The sequence below is a fragment of the Anneissia japonica genome, unplaced genomic scaffold, assembly GCF_011630105.1.
Source record: "Anneissia japonica isolate Jap-2015-1 unplaced genomic scaffold, ASM1163010v1 scaffold287704_len1198815_cov201, whole genome shotgun sequence".
In the NCBI taxonomy this organism is placed as follows: domain Eukaryota; kingdom Metazoa; phylum Echinodermata; class Crinoidea; order Comatulida; family Comatulidae; genus Anneissia; species Anneissia japonica.
Window position 1 is genome coordinate 1,182,706 of NW_022731578.1, and position 26,409 is coordinate 1,209,114.

The 26,409-nt window shown below is 33.2% G+C and overlaps 5 protein-coding genes across 7 annotated transcripts in view; 2 read left to right on the forward strand and 3 right to left on the reverse strand.

Annotated features, from left to right (window-relative positions):
* Positions 1-3,344, reverse strand: part of LOC117115397 — a 6,319-nt gene extending 2,975 nt beyond the window's left edge. The window contains exons 1-3 of the mRNA XM_033259168.1: positions 3,177-3,344; positions 2,006-2,031; positions 285-326 (exon numbers count right to left, since the gene is read on the reverse strand). Of these exons, the coding sequence (XP_033115059.1) occupies positions 285-326; positions 2,006-2,031; positions 3,177-3,235 (127 nt within the window). The 5' untranslated portion in view covers positions 3,236-3,344. The remainder of the gene's footprint in view (positions 1-284; positions 327-2,005; positions 2,032-3,176) is intronic.
* Positions 3,345-4,022: 678 nt separating this feature from the next.
* Positions 4,023-7,663, reverse strand: LOC117115399. Its single transcript, XM_033259169.1, has 2 exons — positions 7,533-7,663; positions 4,023-5,788 (listed from the first exon to the last, which is right to left on the reverse strand). Exons 1-2 carry the CDS (start codon positions 7,535-7,537, stop codon positions 5,263-5,265), a joined length of 531 nt encoding a protein of 176 aa, XP_033115060.1. The 5' UTR covers positions 7,538-7,663; the 3' UTR covers positions 4,023-5,262.
* Positions 7,664-7,675: 12 nt separating this feature from the next.
* On the forward strand, positions 7,676-12,925 carry LOC117115400 (ribosome biogenesis protein BRX1 homolog). Its single transcript, XM_033259170.1, has 9 exons — positions 7,676-7,840; positions 8,224-8,338; positions 8,771-8,814; positions 9,147-9,217; positions 9,871-9,920; positions 10,214-10,338; positions 11,238-11,339; positions 11,737-11,865; positions 12,148-12,925. Exons 1-9 carry the CDS (start codon positions 7,676-7,678, stop codon positions 12,331-12,333), a joined length of 987 nt encoding a protein of 328 aa, XP_033115061.1. The 3' UTR covers positions 12,334-12,925.
* A 193-nt stretch (positions 12,926-13,118) lies between these two features.
* LOC117115401 (UMP-CMP kinase-like) lies at positions 13,119-24,048 on the reverse strand. Of its 3 annotated transcripts, none has more exons than XM_033259171.1 (8): positions 23,907-24,048; positions 20,944-21,072; positions 19,229-19,375; positions 18,636-18,773; positions 17,971-18,062; positions 17,107-17,203; positions 16,656-16,687; positions 13,119-14,155 (listed from the first exon to the last, which is right to left on the reverse strand). In XM_033259171.1, exons 2-8 carry the CDS (start codon positions 21,064-21,066, stop codon positions 14,023-14,025), a joined length of 762 nt encoding a protein of 253 aa, XP_033115062.1. In that variant the 5' UTR covers positions 21,067-21,072; positions 23,907-24,048; the 3' UTR covers positions 13,119-14,022. The 3 variants fall into 3 exon arrangements, with proteins under 3 accessions (XP_033115062.1, XP_033115063.1, XP_033115064.1); XM_033259172.1 differs by having other exon boundaries at positions 20,944-21,069; positions 23,907-23,939; XM_033259173.1 differs by lacking the exon at positions 13,119-14,155 and adding an exon at positions 14,175-16,212.
* A 484-nt stretch (positions 24,049-24,532) lies between these two features.
* Positions 24,533-26,409, forward strand: part of LOC117115463 (short transient receptor potential channel 4-like) — a gene marked incomplete at its 3' end in the record, with an annotated part of 4,913 nt that continues 3,036 nt past the window's right edge. The window contains exons 1-4 of the mRNA XM_033259279.1: positions 24,533-24,647; positions 24,885-25,060; positions 25,434-25,558; positions 25,899-26,003. Of these exons, the coding sequence (XP_033115170.1) occupies positions 24,901-25,060; positions 25,434-25,558; positions 25,899-26,003 (390 nt within the window). The remainder of the gene's footprint in view (positions 24,648-24,884; positions 25,061-25,433; positions 25,559-25,898; positions 26,004-26,409) is intronic.

Consider the following 26,409-nt stretch of genomic DNA (forward strand, 5'->3'; position numbering starts at 1 on the left):
AGCATTTCGAATCTCTCAGGTTAGTAATTATGTGTTAACCATCACACGACAGCTTCACTCAAAGAATATAGGCAGACATAAAAACATCACATATCTGTCTGTCAAATTAGGCAATGTTTGGTCAGACTGTCGAATATACAAGTATTTATCCAAAAAATTTTGCCTTTCATGTCTTTTTAAAGCCGGACAATATTCTAGTTGTTCAGGTTAAAATCTTAAAAAAACATTTTGTTGAGCCTGTCAGGCAAATTTTAATATGAAAATTTTTACATTGAATAACTGACCTTGTGTTTGTTGTGATGTAGTTGTTTCTACAGCCTCATTTCCTGAAAAAATGAAAATGTTTATACAAACGATTAGTTCTAAAAATGCATTAATGATTAAAAAGTATATAAGAGCGTCAAATCTGGATTCAGTCAGATATAATGTATTCTATTGGATGTCTGAAACCACAAATAAACGAGCAGTAATAATAGAAGCAGCAGCAATTATAGTAGTCAGTGGCAGATTAAAGGGTGAGCCTAAATATTTAAATATTATGAAAACCTAGGAGAAGAAAAGAAAAATATGTTCAAATTTTAATGTGAGAGTGCCATTTCCGGCCTTTCTAAAGGTGCCATAATAATAAATTTTCTTACCTCAGCCACAACCATGGTGGAACTCAGGTGGTATTAACCCTACGAACCCCCCCCCCCCCCCCCCCCCCCCATCTGTGAAAGCCCTTACCTGGGCCACCTCTATTTCAAATTCCTGGATCAGCCACTGGTAATTATAATAGTAATTCGCTTGCTTACAAGTGTCTTCTACTGCTAGGAATGGGAGGGCTTCTTTTTAGTTACCCCTACATCCGTGTCATTTAATTTTAAGGGGTTCCTGGCTTACCATGGGTGACCCCTTTGGAAAAATAAAATAAATTGAATCCTTTATGGTATTATTTATTTACTGTACTTCACATTGTAGCACTTGCCGAGTTTTAAGTGTGTATCGCTATAAGCTAGCTTTATTCAGTTCTTAAATTATGAACAAACCATGTTGATATTGGGTGAAAAAGACGTATTTAGATAGGAAATCGATCTGTATGTGCTCAAATATGAATTATAATTTTATGCACTTCTAAAACATGAGGAGATGTTAATGGAGCTCTGATAAAGCGGACGCGTCACGATAAAATAATGAATAACCAAATGATTTTCATATGATCCAATCACAGAATGACGAACCAGGATTTCTCATTTTCAACCCACAGAAGAAAACATATGAATGCAAGCAGGAAATTGAAGCCAAAATACCAATGATATATTTTAAAATGTGTTTCAAATGTCCACTCAACCATGATTAAACCGTTTTTACTGAGACTACAAGTCAGTATTGATGATGTGAATACACTTTACCTGTAATCTGGAGGTATAGATTATACGTCCATGCTGTAATTTATGTCTGGTTATCTTTTTTATACCTCCATGATATAATAAAGACTTCTGCTTTTTCGCGCTTGAATTACGTTTCAATTAGTTGGGTAATTAATCGTTACAAAGTGAATATGTTGGGCGTCATTTGTAAGATCTCAACAAGCAGATGTTCATATGTCCCCCTGGTACAACTAAGGAACTGCAAAAGATATCGGCTGCCATTTCAAAATTCGTATCAAGGGCATATCTCGCAAAACTGTTTTTGCTGTCAGCACTTAGGCTACATTCCGCCGTGACTTGTTTTTTAAGAGATGAGAGAGGTCTATAGTTTTTACACAATGGCTGCCACAAGAGTTATACATGTCATTGCATTGGTGTTTTTAATTTAAAGTGAAGCCAAAAAAACAAGCCCAAATAACGACGAGACAGGAGCCTGGAGAGTAGAGTTGAATCTTAAGGCCAACTCAGACAGCATCGTGAGACGCAGCCCGACGCGATTTATCGTCGGGGACAGTCTTCAGCCGTCGTGAGAAATATTAAACATCATTACAATGAAATACAGGAATTCTTACATGCATAGAGATGTCATAACTCACCTGTAGCGCTGATCAGTTGAATGACGCTGTGGAAATTTAAAAATTTGGTAATATATTAATATTCAAATTCAATCAATTAAAACAGTGGAAAAAAGACTAAAATCATTGACAAATAATTACATCAAACATTTTTATTTAGATTATATATAAACAGTCATATTACATTTATCATTATAAAAAATATAAAAATTATTATTATTAAAAATAATTACATCAAGCATTTTTATTTAGTTATTTTATTTACAAAAACTTCAATTTAAGTTGTATTATATATTCAAAAAAATTATTTATTTATTTATTTATTACGTTTTCTTTCAGTAGGTAGCCATCTTATTTGGGAGAGAAAAAAAAATTGAAGTAGCTATATTTAACAAATATAAAATAGTCATATTATATTTATCATTTTTAATTTTAGGCACGTGTTGGATAGCGAATCTAATCACTGCATGTATGTTACGATGTTACAAACAATTAGCCAGGCAACGAGCTTCAATCGATTAACTAATCAAAAAATCACATTTATGAAATTATAATAGAACCTAACAGAAACACAAAATGACATTAATATATTTCATAAATCAAAGGATACGAAGCAAACATTTTGTGAGACTTGCATCTCTTTAAAAAAATCGTTTAAAATAGAGAAATAGCTAAAAAGTGGAGCTCCAGGACGCGGGATGGGGAATGAATCAACCCGCTCGGAACAGGATCTCGACTCCCACGGTGTCGGTCTTCACACCCCGACCACCCCGGTCGGTAAAACCATAGAGAAAGAAAATATATAGCCAATATTTTCTTTTCTATGGTAAAACAAATTCTGCAAATCCGCCTCTGTTTTTTATGTGACGTACCGGTGTGGAACTCACTGTGTGTGACATCCATAAAATATGAATATAGAAAGTAGACAACAACATCAATGTTCTATTCACTTTCTGTTTCTATTTCCGAACTACTTTCTATATTTATCATTAAAATAGTATACACAATTTGAGGTCTTATACATTTTGTTAAATAAAAAATGATAGGCCTACAGGAGACGTTGGTGCGATCAGTCCATTTTATACCTCCTTGATCAGACCAAAGGAGGAAACTTATTCAGTCTTTAATTTTAAACGAAACGTAACAAGAAAATCAGCAAAATAAATGTAGGCCCTATACAAAAGTGACTCACCAAAACAATATAATATGTGAAATTATGTCAAAATACACTCCGAACATACACATATTCATAAATCCTGCAGGGAGGCGTTAGAAAGAGTGAAACAATTAAGTGGTCCGAATACCGATTATTTCGATGGTGTTATGAGAGGCTTGGCGGAGAGACAATCAGCTACTGATCCGTTAATAGTTTACGAAAGCTAATCAAACAATATGTAAATGACGTTGCTAAGTTTCCGTTGTTTCTATGTTAATCTGCGCGTGATTAATCCGCTTTTCGGCACTCACCATGAATAAACACACCATTAAAGGGTGTGTTTATTGTTCATAATTCCCAAAATTTACATCATTCATTTTGAAAAGAAACCCCTTTCTTTACTTTGCAAAAGTGGCATCGAAAAAAGAAGCCCATCTCGAAAAAAAAGCCCATCAAAAGTTCGCGAAAGAAAGACGCACAGGGCTTCAATTCGAGGTATACTGTACTATCTCGAAAATAAGCTTCTATCTTGCTAATTTTGAAAACTAAAGAGATTAAGCCCATTGGGCTTCAATTCAATTCTTAACAATATATTATTTTGTTTTTGATGCATGTACAGTATCCTTTCACAAGCTTATGCTTTTTGGGTCTTCACCTCTTTTTCTAATTTAATAATTAAATATTTTTCTTTACAAATTGTACAAAAAACTGAAAGAGAAGTAATGTTATGTTATGAATGAATACTGTTTTGAATGTATATTGAGTAGCAGTAAACATTGGTTTTACTATATACTGATCACAGTTACAATTGTGAGATAATACAATAGTTTGTGTTTGTTTTGTTCACGGTCATGATAGACAACAGAGAAGATTTGCACAATATTTAAATGTTTCATATTAGTGGATCATTTATTTGGCACAAAATTCCTGAAATAGTACGTTGAAAGTTGCAACACAGGTAGACTTCACAAGTCCAGCATCCGAATCACCAAGTTTATGTTTTTATCTGGGAATGAATCCAGAATTTTGCTGTTAAACAGCATGGCCCTGATGTAGTATTCTTGTGAAACAAACAGGTTTGAAAAAGATAAATACGGCAGGAGGTAACAAGGCTAGCTTGAAATAGCTCCATGCATGCTTTAGTTAAAATACATAATAATAAATACTCTATATAAACTTTACCCAAAACTGTACAGTATTTAACACCATTATTTCCTCTTAAAATGAAGTGGGTATTCTACTCATTTTAATTGCTGAACACATTCAAAATAAAATAGTGGATATAATTTAAGTCACCTTTAAGCATACAATGAAATGTAGGTGATTAACTTTCTAGTTTTGAATACCCCATTAGATTATCTAAGGGTCTAATTTATCTCCACAACTCGAACAAACTAACCTACTGCTTACTGTGTCTGGTACCATGAGAGGTACATGATTAGAAAGAAAACAAGCTGCCATTTATTGACCCTTGTTGGCAGGTGAGCCATCAACTATGACCATGAAGAATGGAATAAAACTATATTGAAGGCCAAAATCCGATATGCATAGTGCTCCAGTCACCTAAATTTTATGTAAAAAATAGTAGCATGATTCGGAAAATTAAAAGTTGAGGGTGTATGCGTGCACAAAATCAATACGCCATTAACTTCATCATCTGTTCATGGTGATGTAATATCCACAGCCCAAAAATAAAGCAACTTGATTTTATAAGTTAATGTAGTATAATCATGGAGAAATAAACTTATTCCTCCATGGTATAATAAAATATAATATATGTCTGATTGTTAGGAAGTAACAATACACATACATACAGTGAATAGCTCTGTTATAAAAATTAAATATAAGTTTTACCCAAAATGGTACAGTATTTAACCTTCCATTATTCCATAACTTAATGTGGTATACTCAGTATATACCTCAGGAGAGGTAAAAATACAATAAGTCAATACCTCTTGCATGAACAAACAGATAATAATAAATATAAATTTTACCCGAAATTTTACAGTAACATTCCATTACTCTACCAACTTTAAATTACATTTTAATAATAAATTAAATTAAGATATACAAACATATTTTATATATTGTATACCTATAATTTTATTTGAACAGATGAATGTTATACAGTCGTTTGGCCACTCACATCAAGTTCATCATCGTTTGATTCAACCATCGAATCAACATTGTTAGGTAGGCCTAAGCCTTGTTTGCATTTACAAACATGTGACACATTGTTACAATCTATGCCAGTGCGTAAGCTGTCAACCTGTTTAAGAGTTGTTAAGTACGATTCAAAAGCTGGAATGGACGCACATAATTCGTTTATCATTCGACACTTGTATTGCAAAGTAGTAACCATTGCATTTTTTTCTTGTAGATTTCTTGAAAGGATTTCAATTTTTTTCTCTGAGGTTTTAATATTTGTATTCAATTTTTCCACTTCATTTTTATGCCGGTTAGCGACATCATTCATACGCTGTTGCTCATCCTCGTCTCGCCTTATGATCGCCTCGGCTTGGTCTTTTACAGTCTTTTCCAGTTCATCAATCCTCTTATACAGTGCTTGGAAGTGCTCATTTGCTTCTTTGATGCTTGACTTACTTGGAGAAAACATGTCAACGTTGATGTTGACTACTCTACCGTAACTGCAAAAAATGGAAACAAAATTTTAAAAACATGCTTAACTTTGCTTCTTCTAGGATAAAGCACCCAGTTTGGCTGCAAGCAAATTTCTGCCATGCCTAAATAAGGCAAAATTGTGTGGAACATCAATGAGTGATTTTAGTGATTATGTCTGCCGTAGTAATAGTGTATGGTGGTATTATGGAGAAATTTAACATTTGTCTTATTATAACATTGAATAACACACATTTGTTATGATTCTTTGACAAATACTGTGGAATATGATATAACATAGACTGGAATGCAATTGATGTGAAAAGTAAACAAACAATAAATTGAAAATTTTACATTATTGTCATACTTGTTTCAACAATTAGTAAACTATTAAACATTTTTAAAACCCAAGCTACTTGCAAAGCCCAGTGCCTGCACTTTGCAAAAATCTAACATTCATTAATTTTCACATGTGCTGGAAAAATTCATAAATTATCTATGTATATTTATTAATTTCTTATTTATATTTAATAATACTAATTATCTATTTGTCAACAACTTAATAATTCTAGAGGGCATGGTTTTGACAAAGCTTGAGAATATTCATGAAAGTGTAACAATGAATCTTTCAGTACATGAAGATTAATTTTATGATTTATGCTTAAAGCCCCATTCCCGGCAAGATTTCAGTTGTTAATAAAAATCTGATTTTTATATTAAGTTACAATGATTTATAAATGTAATACCAAATTGCTAATTTAACTGAAATTAGGCATGCCTAAACATGAAAAAAAAGTAAAATAAGACTGAAATTTGATTTTTTGTGTTCCACACAAAAAATAAATGCGGATGGATTTTTCATGTTTGATTTTGCGATAGGTCTGCAAAGAAATATAGTAGGTGACGAAAACATTAGCCTATCCAACACCGCTAGGCTTGGCGTAGCCTTACCTCGATTTAGGTTCTGTTATAAAAACGGCTGACATGATATTTTCCGTTGCTAGTATTGACACTTGTGAAATATAATATTTCATAGGAATTATTTCAAATTTGTTAAAAAATTATTCTGACCGAGATTTTTACAATTAAACAAACATATCTTAGGCCTACTCGATCGATCTCAGTGTGCGAGATGCGAAGTGCAAAAATCAATTTCATTAGCGACAGCATTCCAGCGGATGTGATCTACAACCTCTGAATTTGCCTAGTAATGTAATGAAGAATTCATCGAGAAAATGGTAATCTCCTATATGAGAAATAGTCTGTATTTCTCATTTTTTAAATTCTTTTGCGTAAAACTAAAATTTATGCCAATGTTTTTCCATTGTTTATAATAAACAGAGTAATGCATATGCATTTTTTCTAAAAAAAAATATTTTTTAGTGAAATTTTGCTGGGAATGGGGCTTTAAATTAATTAATTATGAGCTAAATCAGATTTCATACCCGAAAACTTTATATTTAGAGAACTGCAGATGAATTCTCATTAAAAAAAAAGTCAAAATACACAGGCACCGCGGCGTTTAAATTAATGCCCGCTTGCCATATGGAGACTTGAATTGCCGTTGCTGGGGCTGGCCTACACCAATCATTCTCATTCAATCTGCCACGTCGTCAGTGCTACCGAGACCTGACCGACCGCCTCCGTCCGAGGCATATGGTAGGCCCTAGGCCTAGCATATTGCTGCCTGTGCAAATTAAGTACAGTACAAAATCATTTAAATTTCTAAAGAGAAATATCTCTATTTATCTTATCATCAATAGAAGCACTGACCTCATTTAATTGTCCAATTTTAATTAGAATAATTAGGTAAATATCACCGGCATTTTCTGCCAAAAAATCAGCATGATTAATAATCAAGGAAATTAAAATACAATTCCGAGAACAGCGCCCTCTGGTATCACTTCCATATATTAATGAAAACAACACATGCGTTCAGCGTTCAGCTTTCTGGAGTTTTTTGGTATGAGAATAGTACCAAAATGACTAAAAGAAAGATTCAGAGAGACAAAATACCTGGACAGAAGGTGAAACGAATTAAAGCAAGCGTCAAAGAAAGTGAATCAACTTCAAATTCATTGGTATGATTAAGATATTTCTTATGTGTATGACAACTATTGTAACTCTAGGCCTAGTACCTACAGTGAATAGGCTTTACTAGGCTAGTCCTAATCTACAGTAGATAGTATTAGTAGTAGTGGTGGGCTAGATAAAGGGCTTATCTCTTCCTATCTTCTTGCCCCAGCCTGGCGTAGCATACAGTAGGTGAATAGGCAGAGTATGGTTGTAGAACAAATATGCAAAGTTATATAGCGCCGGTATCCGCACGTTTATTGACTTCCTGCACCCCAAAGGGTCTCTTATGTCTTAAGATCTGTATCCATCATCTGCATTTTCTATGCTCAGAATATGTTACAAAGGTGCAGGCTTTTATATATTTTTGAGGCTTTTAAATTTTGTTTAGTCTCAGAAATGGACAAACAAAGAGCGGGTACTTGTGTTTGCATCTCGTGGTGTATCTTATCGGGATCGACATCTAATGCAAGATATTAGAAATCTGATGCCACATTCAAAACCAGGTAAGTTTGCCAAGACAAAGTGTGATGTGAGAAGCCCCCTGCGATGGCTTTTGCATATGATAAGGAGTTTCCTGATTTTCATTCTTCCAGCTTTGTAATTGTTGGGATACATCTTGACTTAACAGTCTTTTTAAAAATTTCAATGCAAATAAATGTTACCTATTCTGAAACTGTTGTGGATCTGCCCCTGTTTCTACACTCATGAAATCATCTCCTTGGTGGGCAGCCTTTTGGTCTATTCCCCTAGACTTTACCTTCCAGTGCTATTTTGGGGTAACGGTGGATGTTCATTATTTATTAATTTGTGAGATCTAAATTAATCAACCTTTACGAGTACATAATGAGTTAACATGGTAGTTGACTTGGAATGAATCAGTATAGTGTATTTAATTTTTAGATTTTGCTTTATGTTATACAATTATTTATCCACAGATTCTAAGATGACAAAGGGTCAGGGTCTGTTTAGCATCAATGAGGTGAGCGTGATTGTCAGTTACAAGCCTGGCTCTGGTTGAAAAATGTTTTTGATAAGTTGTACAAATGAATAAATTAAGATGTTGGAAGAGTGTACTTTCAAAAAGAACATTTTATCCTGCCAATTGAGATATTGTTATTATTTCAGTACGTCTTGCCAATTGGTTCATGGCTGATCTATTGTGACCCTTTTGATGACATCCTTCCATAATGATTGATTTTTTGCAGTACTGTTTATGTTATTGTTAATATTGTTCATGTGAACATTTGGACCATCTCTGAAGTCATTCAATGCAGGCTAATAACAAACCATGGAAACTTTTAATTCTTACAGATTTGTGAAATGAAAAATTGTAGCAAATGTGTCTACTTTGAGGCACGGAAGAAAAAAGACTTGTATATGTGGTAAACATGTTATGTATTGAATTTTAGATAAAATCCATTTTCATTAAATACAATTTCATATAGGGAGTTACTGTAATAATTAGGCAAATAGTAAAATGAGCACAGTGACATACTGTAAAAGTGATGATCCCCCAGACCTTAGGGGCTCTACCTAGATCCAGCCCCCAGGGTAGTAGGACTTGAAGAACTCTTAGCCAGGGGGCCTCAGGGCCTCTTTGTTACACCACTGAATGAACAGTACAGAAGTTTCAAGGAAGCCATTTACAAATATTACATATTGATTATAAATCATCTTCATCATCCCCACCATCATTGTCATTATCATCTTCATCATCACCATCATCTTCAAAATTATCAAAAATAATATCTTCATTCTAAATCATGAATGTCTTAAATACAGATGGACATGTGCTGAAGGTGAAAACATAGTGGTATGCAATATACCATATTTATTTGAATAAACCTGCTTTGAATAACCAGCCCCTCAAATAGATTACCCCTCCAGAGACACTTTTGGAATAAATGCCTCCCTTGAATAAACTTCCCTTCTCAACAATAAACACTCAGAGGTGTTTACTTGAATAAATAGGTAAATTGATTTATTTTTATTAATAAAATTAGCTTTCTTTCATAATGTAAATTGTTTTTTGTAGGGTATCAAATGTGCCACATGGACCCTCGGCTAAATTCCTTGTTCAAAATGGTAAGTACTGCACATTCATCACATTTTGTTTCAAGTAGTATTGTTGATAATGATATTTCTTGTTATATATATTAAATTACAGTTGAACTTGCCTAAATCGAATCCAAAATGCCATTGAAAAATTGTTTGACTTGGATAAAATTTGACTTACAGATTGTAAATTAATGGAAAATACAACAATTTGGCATGTAAAATAAGTTTGACTTAGAGATTATTTGAGTTAGGCAAGTTTAACTGTATTATGATTGATTGTCTTTGTACCCTATCATTATTTCTTTTTTCCCTCTTTTTAGTTCATACAATGCTGGAATTGAAATTAACTGGAAATTGTTTGAAGTCTTCACGTCCAATATTGTCATTTGACTCTTTGTTTGATAAAACACCTCATAATAGACTCTTGAAGGAACTCTTCATACAGGTAAATTACAAAGGGCTCGTTCATACTTACGATTTAGGTAATAAGATTACCGCTATTCCAATTAAATGTGTGCCCCAAATTAGGGTTTGTTAAGAAGACCTCCGAAAATCCAACACGCCAAACTTAGTGATAAAACAGCGCATGCAGGCATCCTTTCCACAGTAAATCTTATTCAGCGTGTCAAATCTCTGTTGATTACACGATAACTTTGACAAGTATGAACGCCTACAAAATCTACACCTCGGGCTACTAGGAAAAATTTAAAAAAATCAAGTATGTACACAGCCTATGAAAAACAACAGTAATCACTAAATTCATTAATACAGTAGATTGATGCAAGACCAACTAGCTTTGCTGGATCATTGTCTGTGATTTCTGTTTCTATTAGCATCTTCCTGTGGGTTTGTTGTGTTTGCAAATATATATATAAGTTTATATTCCTCAAATATGCGTTGGTTGAACAGTAAAATACCATAAATGAGCAGTATCATGTCACAAGGGAAGGAGAACACACAGGCAAACTTTGCACTAACATTTTTCTTCAGCAAAATAGTATTTGTGGAGTGGAGTTGAATAGCGTAGTGGTTAAGATGCTTGCTTTCTAATCCCAGTGTACTGGGTTCAATTCCTTGACGGCAGGATTTTTTCTCATGACTTAAAATAAGTTCACTCCCTAAGCATCAAAAGCATTACATCATTTCATTTATTTAAGGGGGCCCCTGAATATCAGCCGACATTCTAGGATACGCTGGAAGGGTCAACCTCTCTAAATATGGTAAAACAAAAAAAGAGATTTGCAGCTACAAATCATCAATTTCTTAAACTTGTTGGATGCCATTTTTAAATCCAATATCCATCATTTCAACATATGAAAGAGACTCGCTTTTTTCTTCCTACAGACATTTGGTACCCCGTACCGTCACCCGAAAAGTCAGCCATTCATTGACCATGTTTTCAGCTTCTCAATAGTTGACAATAGAGTATGGTTCAGAAACTACCAGGTAAGAGTTGCACACAGGCTAGGTTCTCAGGTAAGAGTTGCACACAGGCTAGGTTCTCACGAGAGCCCTAGTATCCGGATCGGTAGCTAACTGTTAGCACCTGTGTAAGAACACCCGATCGATTAGCACTAACCGTTAGCTGTATCTGGATATTCAGAGTATGTAATAACCTTGCACGTTTGTCAAGACAGCTTACTTCAGCAAAAGGTTAACAGACCTTTCTGGAGTCTGCACGTGTTTGCATACGTTTTTACAGTTGTTTGGCAGACCCCTTAACGACAGTAAGCAAGGGGTGGGTATTAACAGGAAGGTCCATCGTCTATCAAGTAGTTGAATTCAATATGAATGTTTAAAAGACAATAGATGAATTAATATTTTATTATATTTTTGTTGATAGGTAGTTGAGGAAGAAGGTTCGTTGGTTGAAGTTGGTCCTCGCTTTGTTCTTAACCCAATCAAGATATTTGCAGGTAGCTTCAGTGGACAAGTGCTATTTGAAAATCCTACATACAAATCTCCTAATTTGGTGAGTTTATCAAGGAACCGAGTATATGCCTCACCCAGTAGTGGCTCCAGAAATTGGCTGACTAGAGCCTGGGTCAGGGTCCTGGAATAAAAAATTTCGGCAAGGGTTAATTTTTTATGGCTTAGTGACCCAAAATTATTGGCAAACTAAATTATTTGGATAAAAAAATCCGCATTTCCAACCTAAGTAATAATGCAAGATAGAAATGTTCTTCAAATAGAATCTATTTGCTAGTTTTGATTATCCTTGACATTTGGTTGAATATTATTGATTTGTTTTCAGTTAAGAAGAGAGGTACGTCTTGCAAAGGGTTCCAAGTATGAGGAACGAGTGCTCAATAAGATTGCCAAAGAAGCCAAGGAACCAGGTGACCTTTATCCAGCTGATGTCACTGATGATGTTTTTACAACCATCAGACCAGAGGATGCTAAAGGTGTTGAAAAAAGCACCTTTTATAGAAAAACCTGAACATTGACAGCTTGCAATTTGATAATTCTTTTGGTTGATGCTGTTTATTTGATTTCCTAGAGATGGTAATACACAAGGGATGGGCACAAGGAGTATGGACACCATTTTTCAATTAAAAATTATTTCTAAGTCGATCTTATTTTACATGCTGAATTATTGTGTTTTCCATTAATTAATAAGCTGCTTGTTGAACAATATTTCTATGCCATTTTAGGTTCAACTGTAGTTTTGTCGTCGTTAATAAACTTTCCATCAATAAACCTACGAGTGTGGCGCAAAGCTCCCTGAGCTGCTCTTACGCATTAGATCGTGAGATTAGCCAGCTCTTAGGGTCTTGGTAAGCAAAAATACTTTTCTGATTTGCAAGGGCCACCACTTCATGTGTAGTCGTTGCATCACCAAAACCTACCATATTGTTGTTTTAACAGTGCAGTTTGTAAATGTGATAGAATAAATTAAAGAACATATGTTGTATCAATTGTTGATGTGACTGAGTCACAAAACATCTGGCATGCTCTTGAGAATCGCATCAGCATATAATGACCTGAAACATGGCAGATATAAATAAATTTTTAAAAAGCCAATACTAAAGGACACAAAGACATACTTCCGTTAGTTTGAATTGTCTTGTTCCTGCAGGCAATAACATTAGGTACATAGATAAAAAACCTGCTCATTAATCAGTCAGTAATACTATCCATTCAAGGGAAATAAGCACATGCAACATCCCCTAACTACCATAAAAGACATTATTAATAATTAAAAAAAAAACAATCAATGAGAAATTTTTCACAATTCACTCCAATATTTTATTAGCACGAACTGTACATCAGTCCTTATCTTATCTTTATGTGAAACACTTGTTACATTGAGATCTCCAGCCCAGCCCAGTTTAATGACCTTCCTTAACACATGTAACTGTATTTTGCTGCTCTTGGTATACTCATGGCCAGGTGATTTCAGGGAGACAATGATACTGGGAGACCCCTGTATAACACTTATATATAACACTTACGTATAACGCATATAGCGTTTTTTAATGTTTATATTTCTTAAAATATGCCATATCAAGGCAACTTTATAAAGGTGATATACTATTTTTATTAAACTTACATAAATTACAGTAGTTATATTTCTTCATGTCCCAGTATTCTTCAAATTAATTATTTAAAATATTTTAGAATTTAGTTCAAAAGGATAATAAATAATTGACAAAAAATAAGTTTCCAAAATCACATTTTCTATTTTTGGTCACCAAAACTCCCATCTGGACAATTCTACCTTAAGTAAAATGATTTTCCACTTCAAACTAATTGAGTATAACTCACATAAACTACAGTTATTATTTCTTCACGTCCTTAAGTATTCTTTAAATGAGTTATTCAAAATATTTTAGAATTTAGTTTAAAAAGATAATGATGATAAACAAACAACTGAAAAAAACATACAAGTTTCCAAAATCACCATTTCTATTTTTGGTCACTAAATATAAAACTCTATCTGGACAATTAAGTCTACCTTGAGTAAAATCATTTCCCACCTCAAACTAATTGAGTATAACTCATGTAAATAAATACAACTTGGCTACACTACCATGTTTTTCAATCAATCATCTTACCAGGAAAATGTATAATTATAGAAGCATGGTTTCAGACAATTAATGAGATGGACACGCAATGTCCAATCACATCACAATATACTACAAAACCAGGATGAAGATTTTGGTTCTTCTGTTGGGGGTGTTTCCTCCGGGGTGGGGGTTGGTTCACTGGGGGTCTGATCAACAGCAGGTTCAGGGGCGGAGACTGGCTTTTCAGGTTCACTGTAATGAACAACATTTAATATACAAAAAAAAATACATTTAACACATTGTAACAACATAACATTTTTTTAAAAATATACCACACTGTCTTTATTGAGCCAATAAACAATAACATTAAATGTATAAATTGTATCTAATTTGTCAATCACATGAAAATTAAAACATACAAAACAAATTCTTTTGGCCTTCAAGATAAATTCCTTAAATTACGTATTTCATGATGAGGATGATGTACTAATAAAGCTTTCAGTACTTGATACATTTAATACCGTTCTAATAATTCCCCTATTAGGGACCCTTAAATTGTCTGATATAATGATCTTAAGATTGTTAATCCTAAAATCCAAAGTTAGTATGTACTTGTAAAGGTGGTTAGTGTAAGCAATATAGGGTGACATACATTCATTTTTTATAAGAATCACATAACCATTATTGTTTCTCACCAATATGAGTAAAATTGTGCATGAAAATAAGCAGATGAACTTAAAGAAATGAAAGAGAAAGGCCAAGATGCAGTGTGGCTATACTGTATGGATAGTACATAAGAAATAAATAGTAGATTATATCTTTAAATACAATCATAGGCTCTGCCTTCATGGTAACATCTTTGATGTCTTTAATCAAGATCCTAAGTGCAGTAATAACTGAATAGTGTCAAAAAACAATTTTAGAAGGAGAAAAGTTATCAACAGATAGTTGGAATATAAGTTAGAATAAAGTTAATTGTGCATGCTTACATTGAAAATATACCACATAATCAAAGGAGATTAAAATATGGAGTTGAAATAGCAGACAGACATCACAAACAACTATTGATGTCCAACTGATTGACGTGCAAAGTTAAGGCCAGCTCAGGCAGAGTCGTATGACGCAGCCGGACGCAAACCATCGTGTGCAAATGCAGACAATGTTTTGCGTCGGGGGAAATCACGTTTTAGAATATTAAACATATTTAATATTTTTCACAACGGCTTAAAACTACCAGACGAGGAATCTCGTCGCCCTGCGTTGTACACCGCTGTCTGATTTGGCCTTAATAAAAGCTATCTGCTGCCCCCCCCCACCCTCAGAGATTCATCATTAATGAATTATACACAAAATAACAATGTTAATAAATTTTACAAACATACTATGTAAATCAACATTATTGTTAATTATTGTAAACAAATTGTAGTAGATTTATGTTTAATATCTAACAAAATGCATCACTTCTGACTCAAATAATAGTTTTACCATTTTCAGGCCTGTATAGTATAGCAAGGATTGGAAAGAAGGTTTTTTGTTCTAAGAGCCCATCAAAAAGTCTCCAGGGCCCCACCGAACAACTTAGTCTGGGAGAAAGACCCTGGTCCAGTCCTGGGGATAAATCTCAAAAAGACAATGCATGAAGAAATGCAATGTATAAAATACTGTACAGAGTAACATTTTTAGAATGAAGATCATCTCTCACTGATAAATGAGCATTAGGCCTATGAGAAGAGGGTGTGAGAGGGGTGGGGATGTTTGCTGTAAAGTGAAGATTTGCACAAACCCTTAATCCCCTTGGCAGGATGATTATCTACATCTCCCAAAATTTTGATCAATCAAATAAACAACTAATTTTGGCTTGGCTCCATCATATGAATAATTTCTAAGAATATCAAACACAACATCAATGGTATCTTTTCTATCAGCACTGCACACAGAATATATACAGAGTATTGTCATCGTAAAAGTAAATATTAATCAGTTAGTTTTCAGCAGATGTTTACAAGCTGTTATTGATTCTCAGTGCACAGAATGAAGTTACTATATTTATATTCTCAGATGCTCTAAGCTGTTACAACATATACACAACTGAATACTTATTTATACATGCAGTTACATTCTTTATCTTTATCACAAACTTCATAAAATTGAAATAATTTACCATCTTTACTTTTTAATACATAGTTCGACATTGTTTCATACAGAATACATCAAACTGTATATAAAATCAAGCTGTATTGACTTTTTTTACTTTTCAATAAAAGCTAGTCCACATTTAAAAAATAGGAATCCAATCCTAAATATGACATCTCTAATACAAAGAAAGAAAATTACAAACAAATAAAAATTTTCACTTATTGCAAAGTTTAGTATTCTCACTGGAAATGAATTGTTATTCAGGGAGTTATAGGAAAACTGAAGTAGATCAGAGGCCTAGAAACATACAGTAGTGTATTTTTGCCTTTACAATGGCTGCACACATAAAACACCACCATACTACAGTGCAATACAAGGCGACCGTCAATCGTTAGTTTCAGAGGGTGGAATGCACTGGAGAACCAATCCTGTATTCCTATAACTCTTATGGCAATACCAAGATTAAATTTAAATTAGGTTATTATTTATTATCATCTGAGTGTAGTTAGCACTGTTACAGGTGATATGTGCATTTTACATTGTTCAAAAATTATTATGTTGATGGTTGACTAAACATACAAATAAAAAAAAAGTATAAATCTTCAAATTTGCTTACTCAGTAAAAAGTTTCTTGACATCAGCAAACACCTGAAAATAGATTATAAGATAAATAGAAAATAAGCCAAGTTAGTTTGTCTCATATAATTAGTTATCTAGAACTATACTAGGAGTTAGATTGTATCATTTTGGAATACAGATGACATGCCAATAATTGTCTACATAAACACGATGCTGGTTAAACACATTCTGTTGTACACACAATGGAAGGAATTAGCCAGAAAGGAAACACATGGCTGATATATTAATTATTATGAATATAGAGAGTTATAGAGAGTTACAAATACAATTCACTTCTGTAGTTTGCAATCAAATTCTACACCATTGATTATTTGAACTTCACTTCTCTTTCTCCCATGTGTTAGTAGATGCTTCTATATTTGTTGGGAATAGAATTCATTTTACTTTTATAATTAATAATTTATATATACTGTAAATGAATGTCTTACTTCATCAGGTGTTCTGTTTGCCTGGACTCTCTGCACTAGATTCAGCTTATCATAGTGTTCAATAATTGGCATAGTTGATGTCATGTGTGTGTGAAACCTAAATGCAAAATAACAACAATAACCCAATCTTTGTTGATTAATAATAATAACTGAAACTGTCATGTAAGTTTCAAACCTTTTAGTCTATAAATTAAAGAACCTTTCACAGTGTACTAATAATAATAATAATAATAATAATAAAAATGATAATAATAATAAAAATGATAACATGAAAAAGTTATAAAGCACCGGTATCCATACAAGTAAAAATATGACAGAAAAAGGAAAGAAATAAATTGAACCAGATACAGTTAAAGAACCAGAACTAAAACTTAGTAATAAATTATTTTTGATTGACAAGAACAAAGAAATAGAAATGTCTGCTTTCACTCTCTTTATTACCTGCACAATAAAAGATATAAATTAATAATAAATAATTTTTTATAAATATTTATATTAGATGATAAAAATAAGAATTAAATGAAAAGCCATTATAACTTAATAATAATAATAATAATAATAATAATAACAACTAGCACTAACTCAGACTTAAGGGGAATATCTTTTGTTATTTTCCCCCTGAAAGTCATGTTATTTTCCCCATAAAATGGTTTTTTTTAATTGTTCTCTAATTTCTCCATTGTCTAAGTTCCACTTAAGGTAGGTTTTAGTAACATAATAATAATAATAAAATAATAATAACAATAATAATAATAATAATAACAATAACAATAACAATAACAATAACAATAATAATAATAATAATAATAATAATAATATGATAGCACTTCACATTAATAAAATGCTCCCAAATAGCATAATTACCTTTTTTTCAAACTTTCTTCATTGTCATCAGTTCTCTTAGCGCCTCCCTTTGCAGCTTCTTCCCCTCGTTTTAAACACCTATTCACACATTCCTGTTTCATAAATTCACAAGTATCAGATACAGTACAGTTATTTTATACAAGGTTCATACACCTTGGTTCACAAACATTTGTATATATTTTATTTTATTTTATTTTATTCTTATTTTATTAATTTCAACATAAACATATATAAAAAAAAAAAGTTAAACAAACACTGTCACCAACCAAACGCATATTAACAAAACATGCAGATTTAACAAAAAAAGGTAGAGTGCAATTCACTTCCATTCATTCATAATAATAATAATAACAACAATAACAATATTAACAATAATTATAATAATAATTATAACAAACTAACAATAACAATGACAATAAAAATAATTACTGAAAACTTATAGATTTATAATAATTTTTAACTTCATCTTTAAGTGTGTATTTACATATATGTTATAAATTCAATAATTTCTATGCTCCGGTTAATAATTTTATGTTACTGCAAAATGAGCAAATTAATTTCAAAATTATTTTTAATGATATTTTGTCATTTTCAGGGGAAAACACATCTTTAACACTTATTAAAGTCAATGTGCAGGTGCAATTATCAGATGGTTAAATGCTCACCTCTTCTGAGCACTCAAAAAATAAAACAAACTTCAGATCAACTTTATCTGTCATTCTCTCAGTCCAACCTGCCAAGTTATCTTCATTCCGTGGAAATCCGTCAATTAAGAACTTCTTCACTGAGCTTTCATCCATCGCCTATAAAAAACAGTGCAGTATTATAATTATATTTTCATAAAATCCTAAAAGTAATGTTAAAAGTGCTATGATCCTTGAGGTCTGTCTTGGTAGTGCCAGCTCATGTTGACTTGTATTTTTGTACATCTCTTTTTTTTTCCACTTCTCTGCTATTTGCATAATGTATTTTAATACAATTTGATTGATACATCCTTCTGAGCTATGGTGCATCTGGAAGTCTTGAAATGATAGGGGGTGCAGAGGTTAAGTGGGAGAGTCTGATGATTATTGATTGATTGATAGATAGATTGTTTGATTGATTAAGTGGGGAAAGGGCTAGCAAGCAAAATAAGTTGATATGAGAACATTTTTAAGTACTTAAGCGTAATTTGGCCCCCATCCAAATGCGCCCTGGATAAGCCAATGCATAAGAGGTATTATTCTTTACAACAAAATTTGCTTTTGAAGCAACTTACCCTTTCGAGCAAGCTAATAGTGATGGCGACAGGTACAATGGAGCCATTCTTGATGTGGCTTTGGATGAGCTCACCATACTCAGAGCCTTCTTTGTTTTTCTCTGCTCTCAGTAAATCGCCAGCTGACAGATGAACATAACCAAACTCCTACAACAAAAAAGAAATTGTAGTAACTGCATTGAGTGGAGTTGAATAGGTTGGTAGTACGTGCTTGCCTTCCAATCCCAGGGTTCAATTCCTGTCGCGGTAACATGGGTTTTTTTTCTTACAGCTGAAGACAATTCCACTCTGAAGCCTCAAATTAATATTATGTACCTCATCTTTTATGTTTTTCCTGTGAATGGATATACCACTTCTAACAGTTATTTAGTCTGCTGTTTTTGCATATCTTTGGCCTAAAACCAAACTTAATAAAAAAAACAAAAAACATAAATATCAAATTGTTCACAAACACAATAACATGACAATGGTGGATCTAAAAGGTCGCTATTTTGACGAAATTTTCAATTTCATTAAGATAAAATATTTTTAGACCTGCCTGTTTAGGGATGCACCCACTTGCTACATGCTCCCTTCTTCCTTCTGTTTAAATACCCAAATACCACTTATTCACCTAATGCTTCTAATGACAATAAAATATTTACTGCTTAACTAAGTGACGAAGAGAGTTGGTCCTATTACCTAAAAAAGCATGTTTTAATAGTTTCAATACTAAGAAAACAAAACAAAAATTGTTTTCCTTGCTTTCATTTTATAAGCAATAACACATTAACACTGTCAGTGGTGCCGAGAGGCCGGAGTTACAGTAACTTGGGCAAGTGCCCCGGTGCCCGTGATAACTAGGCAAAAAATAATAAAATTAAATTAAATTAAAATTATTGAAAACGTATACATTCATACAGTATCATTCATGTGTTTTTCCCACAAGAAGAAAGCTGACCGTTTATCGATAAAAGCTGGTAAATTAATCGCTTCTAATTCTTTCTCATAAATATTTTCATGACTTCTACTACTCTAGCGTTTATGTTTACAATGTATCAAATAGTAAATTCTTACATTATTAATTAATAATTATAAAAGGCTTGGACCCTGGACACTGTCAATATACAAACAAGTTAGAAAATATGAATAGACCTGATAGAGATTTGATTGTCAAATAAATACTGAATTAATATATTAAACCAGTGGCGGATTTAAGGGGAGGCCCCCTAAATTTTTCAAAATTTAACAAAAATTGAGAAAAAAAGAAAATTCTACTCAAATTTAAGTCTAAGAGTTCCATTTCCAGTGCTATAATCATAAATTTTCTTACCTCAGCCCCAACCTTGGTGGGCCTGAGGTAGATAAACCATCCATCTCTGAAAGTCCTTTTGTGGTTTACCACCAAAATTTACTTTTTTTATGTTAACGAAAATGGTCCCCATATCATAATGGACGGGTCCAAGGAATAACCAATTACGGACTAATTATGGGAGGGGTTTGTAAATGAGGACTCTAATAGGAAGGAGGTCAGAGGGTGATAACGGGAAGGATCGCTGTATGTGGTTTTTCGATAAATAAAGTTCACATGACTACTCGGTTGATGTCAAATTGCGGTCCATTACATTGTATGTGTTGTTTTTATGTTATGTTTCTTCATATACTTTAAAGACGGATCCAGCGGAAAAATGTTACAATATGTACAGTAATATTATTATTACCCAGAAAATATTTACCTCAACTATCTTAGCACACTGTGTTCCCTTTCCTGCTCCAGGGGCACCAAGAACAAATGCTGCCAGTGGTTTTTCTGATGCCATAATGACTCTATTTGTAAGTCGAATGAACGTAAACAACATATACTGCTGCAAATAAAAACAAGTAATATTTAGGAGCATTATCAGTTTATCAACTGTACCATCATAGGCCTAGGCCTAGAGTTAAAAATTTATTGCTTGGATAATAAAATAGGTTTATGAAATTATATTTATAATTAAAATGTCATATTATCCAAGTAAGGTCACATAGAAAAAATTATTAGATTATCACTCCTTTAAAAAAAGTGACGAGGGCGGTTTTATTTTTTTTTCTAATCGGAAAAATAGAATATTGCTTTTTTATCGACAGTGGTGGATTTGGGAGGGGGTGCGGCCCGGCCCTGTCACCCCCCTCCTTTTTGGGAGGTAAAAAAAGGGGAAAAAAAGAAAAAAGAAAGAAAAAGAAAAAAATGATAGCCCAGAACACCTCAAATGTTATTTTCAGGCGTCTAGAAAACAAATTTCGCGGTGCAGGGCAGTGTTGTCTCGATCAGCCAAACTTTCAGCCCCCCCTTTTAGACATCTCTGGATCCGCCCCTGATCGATCAGGGAGGGACTGTTATATTTGTGCAGAATATTGTAAATATTGTATAAATATTTTATTGCTTTTAAAAGAAAATCTATTTCCAGTCACAAAATTGCATTGTTTTCTTATATGCAGTTGAACAAATGATGTTTCAAAAAATTTTTTTTTTTATTCCCGCATCAATATTTTCCAAATTCTTGACACGAGCGGGAGTGATAATCTAACAACCTATTCTATGTGCCCTTAGGAGCATTATCGGTTTATCAACTGTAACATCATAGGCCTAGGCCCAGTGTTAAAGCTCCATTCCCGGCAAAATTTCAGTTGTTAAGAAAAATCTGACTTTTATATGTTATAAAGATTTATAAATATAATACGAAATTGCTAGTTTAACTGAATTTAGAGATTCCTGAACCTTTAAAAAATGTAAAATAAGACTGAAATTTGATTTTTTTTTGTTCCACACAAAAATAGATGCGGATCAGTTTTTGATGTTTGATTTTGCGATAGGTCTGCCAAGAAATAAAGTAGGCACCGGAAACATTTTTAGCCCAGGCCTATCCAACACTGCTAGGCTAGGCCTAAGAAGTAGCCTTACCTTGATTTAGGTTCTGTTATCACATATGAAATCGGCCAAAATAATAATTTCCGTTGCTATATTGACACATTGTGAAATATAATATTTCATAGGAATTATTTCTAATTTGTTAAAAAAATAATTCGAGTTTTGACAATTAAACAAACATATATCAGGCCTACTCGATCGATAACAGTGTGCGAGATGCAAAGTACAAAACTAATCTCATTAGACAGGGCGAACTTTATTGAGTGTATGAAGTATACATAACAGCGAGAGCATTCCAGTGGATGCGATCTGCAACCTCTGAATTTGCCTAATTAAGAAGAATTTGTCGAGAAAATGGTAATCTCCTATGAGAAATAGTCTGTATTTCTCATTTTTTTTATTCTTTTGCGTAAAACTAAAATTTATGTCAATATTTTTCCACGGTTTATAATAAATTAGAGTAATGCACATACATTTTTTTTTTTTTAATTCCTTTTTTAGTGAAATTTTGCCGGGAATGAGGCTTTAAAATCGATTGCTTGGTTTGGAAAATAAAATAGGCCCTAGGTTTATGAAATTATAATTATATTTCAATACTTAAATATTTATATTTTATTTAAATGTCATTTATTCACATAATCTTATTATTCTTATGTTTCAATTACTATCCTAAGTAGTTAGATATAAAACCGATAGAGAGCGCTATAGATCGGCAATACAAACATCGCGATAGAAAATAGTGCCCCGAAGGAGATAGGATATCCAATGTATTAATTGGGTATTTCACGGAAGTATACAACGATTTGACCAAATTACTTCCAGATAACACTCCAGAAATGATTTCTGGACCAAGTTATTGGCTTTTTAAGTGTGCGAATCGATTTACTAGATAGAAGTTTTTTTAGTACAACCAATGTTTCGTCGATTTTCAATAATAAAAGGAAACCTTCGCTAGTTTTTTGGTTAACATGCTTGTTTTCTTCAGTTTTTAAACTATAAAGATAAGTAAGTTTTAAATAATATTTGTGAGCATATTAATTGAAATACATGGCATAAAATTCTATTGTCTTATCACGTACCACAGCTAGACTCGGCTCGTACAAACGAACGAATCTTCGATCGTTGCTACACACACTCATTACTCTTGCAGCAGCAGTGCACTGAATGACGTCACGCATGTATCGGCGTTTCTATTGGCTAATCATGACATAATATCATTTACCGTACCATTAGCAATCGGAAGTTCCGATACGGTACCGTATCTCTAGCCACGGCGTAAAAACAATAGGAATTAACTCCAGCTAAAAACATATTTAAAATAGCAATATCTCCGCTAATATTGGTCCAATTTACATAATTTTTGTTTTAAAATGCTTCATTCAGTTATGTCTTTCTATTAAAAAAATATTTGGGACATTTCAATTTTTTTGTTTCTAGCTATCCTAGGCCTAACTTTAGCGGATCACTTCGGCTACACCCTACCTCTGTGGCCCCTTTGTCTATCTAGGCTACTAATACCAGCCTATAGCTAGAAAAGAATTCTAGGCTAGCCTAACTTTAGATCTAGGAAGAACACTACACTAAGCCTAGGCCTATCTATGCCGCCGCGTATACCTAGCGCCTAGCTAGGCCTAGCCATAATTTTATGTCATAATTACTAATCGAAACTAATTTTCATTATAAAAAAGGCACGATGTGATAGGCTATCCGGCTATTCCTATTGACCCTATGTAAAATCAAATTATTTATGCTATAAAATGAAAATATGTTATCATTTCAACTCAGGTTTACCTTTTAAAACCACAACCTAGGCCTCATTCATAAGCTTCTACGACATCTACGTGGTTATTTTCCCATTTCCCAATACAACTTTATTTCGACTGGTCGAATAGACGGGCTCTGGTATTTCATGATCCCTTCTGTATGTTTACGCTTATTATTGTAACGGGAAACTACCAGTCGAATATATAGCCCATACTGAGGGCGCCAGATATTTTCAAAGTTTCTTTATTGAAATCGTCAAAAACGATAGAAAATTAAATTTTATCATTTTATGTACAGTTAGTGTGTACCATTGTGTGTGGTGACATTATCTACCCTTTCTTCTTGTCTTTGTGTTTTTCTTAAATTAAACATAGACGGATAACAGTAAAAAAATACAGGCCTACAGCTAAAAATTCTGATTTAAAGTGTCCTATAAAAGTTCAATTTATCTAGAATTGTTTTCAATATGCATATGAATTAATATATGAATTTAATTTATTTCCAAAAGAATTTTGATTGTATATTTTCGTAATGGTTGGGATCAATCAACTAAGCTTCGCGTCAAAAACTTTAGAACCAAAAGAGTGAAACTTTTTTTAAAGACTGACAAAGGCTGTTTTGACACTGGTTTCTCATATCTATAGTTTTTGTTCGCAATGCTCTCTGAGCAAATATAAAGAAAGAATTAAAGAGGTGTAGCGCAATCACCGACTATAATTATTCGTTTTTCGTGATTCGTGAAAGGTGAAGTATAAATATCAAAGGAAGGTATGTAGTTTAAATATTGTTTTATTTTTCCTATTTTATTAAATTTTCTCTTTATCATGTCATGTCAACTCTATGCCAAAATAGTGCTGTCTTGAGTTGTTGAGGAGGTAACAAATTGAAATTTTTAAGATAATTATCGGTTTTTTCGAGAGAATAACTTCCATAAGACTGGCGTTGCACAATTACTGTTATGTTCTTTTTTATGATAATGTTCATTTATGTTTTTTACACCGACAGTTAATAACGTCTAAAAATGACAGTAACTGAGGAATATTTCGACGCAATAGCCACCGGTGATATCAACAAATTAGAACAACTCTTAAAACATTCCAACAGTTTAGGCCTGGATGTTAACTTCACAGATAGTAATGGTTTAAATGCATATGCTGTTGCCATCAATGAAGGACTTGAAGGTAAGAAAAGTTATTACTACTATAATAATAACATACAATAATCGACGGAGAGGTGGCAGGGTCATGGTAAGGTCGAATATGACGACGACGACATGATGATTAGGATCTACTTAAGTTATTTTTTTATAAATAAAATAAAATAAATATCAGCTATATGTAGGCGCTAACAACCAATCTACACCAAACCTTACAAGGAAAATAGCTCACGTCACCAACAGGGAAGGGGAGTGTTTGTGATATTCCTAGTAACGTAACCATAAGCGCTCAGAAACTGAAAATAATCATCATTATGTATTTACTATTTTTTGGCACCATTGCCATTGTATTTGATCTGTTAATCACACTGCAAAAATTATTTGTCTGTGTTTTGTAGTACTCGTTAAAATTTTACTGGCATATAAAGTTGAACTGAAAGACGCTCTTCTTTTTGCGGTTGAGAACCAGATGTCGGATGTTGTTGAGGTTATTTGCAGTTCTGTACGTCATCTTCCACTTGAGGTAAAACTTCACGAATAATAATAGCAATAGTAGTGATAATACTAATACTAATAATAATAATGATATGTTATGTTGTTATTAAAATATATTGTGCAAAAATTAATGATACAACATACTAAGCTTGTTTATGGGCCTAATTTGATATTGATAAGGTAGAGACAATGGCCATCAATGTTATGCCGCAGAATAAGACATTCTAACGCAAGCGGCAACTGTTATAGATTGTAGATACAATTTTAAATGTGACCTATCATATATACAGATTAGCACAGGATCGTCAAGATATTGACACCACGGTATTGTCTACTAATACAATCATACTTTCTTTTTTTAAATTTAGGAACGAATGCCAATTGTAGACTGTCGCTGTGTCAGTGATATTTTCCCCGCCTATTTGACTCCAATTATTTTGGCTTCTCATAATAACGATTTCAAAATCGTACAGGTAGGCCTACGTTTGTATCATTTATTACTTTATTATTGCTGCGAAGCAGCCAATTCATATTCTTGACAGCAATTTGACCTGAAAGGTCATTGTTTGTCAAAAAACAGGCGCCTAAGACGACTGAAAAGCGGAGTTTCCTTCTTTCGTTCTGCTGGGTAAAATCAATTACTTTAGGCGACGTTTGTAGACTAACCTACTCGTACCAACGTCCACATGTCGCGCTAGCCAGGCCTAGACTAGCTAGGATGGTAGGCCTAGCCTTGAAGGGACGAAGGTCCCAATGAAAAACAACGTCGCTCTTTGATAGCTAACATTGTCTATTTAACATCACAATAATTCATTATTAGACCTATAGTTGTTTTTTGAATTGTACTACACAAATCTCAGCCGATACCTCGCACAAATC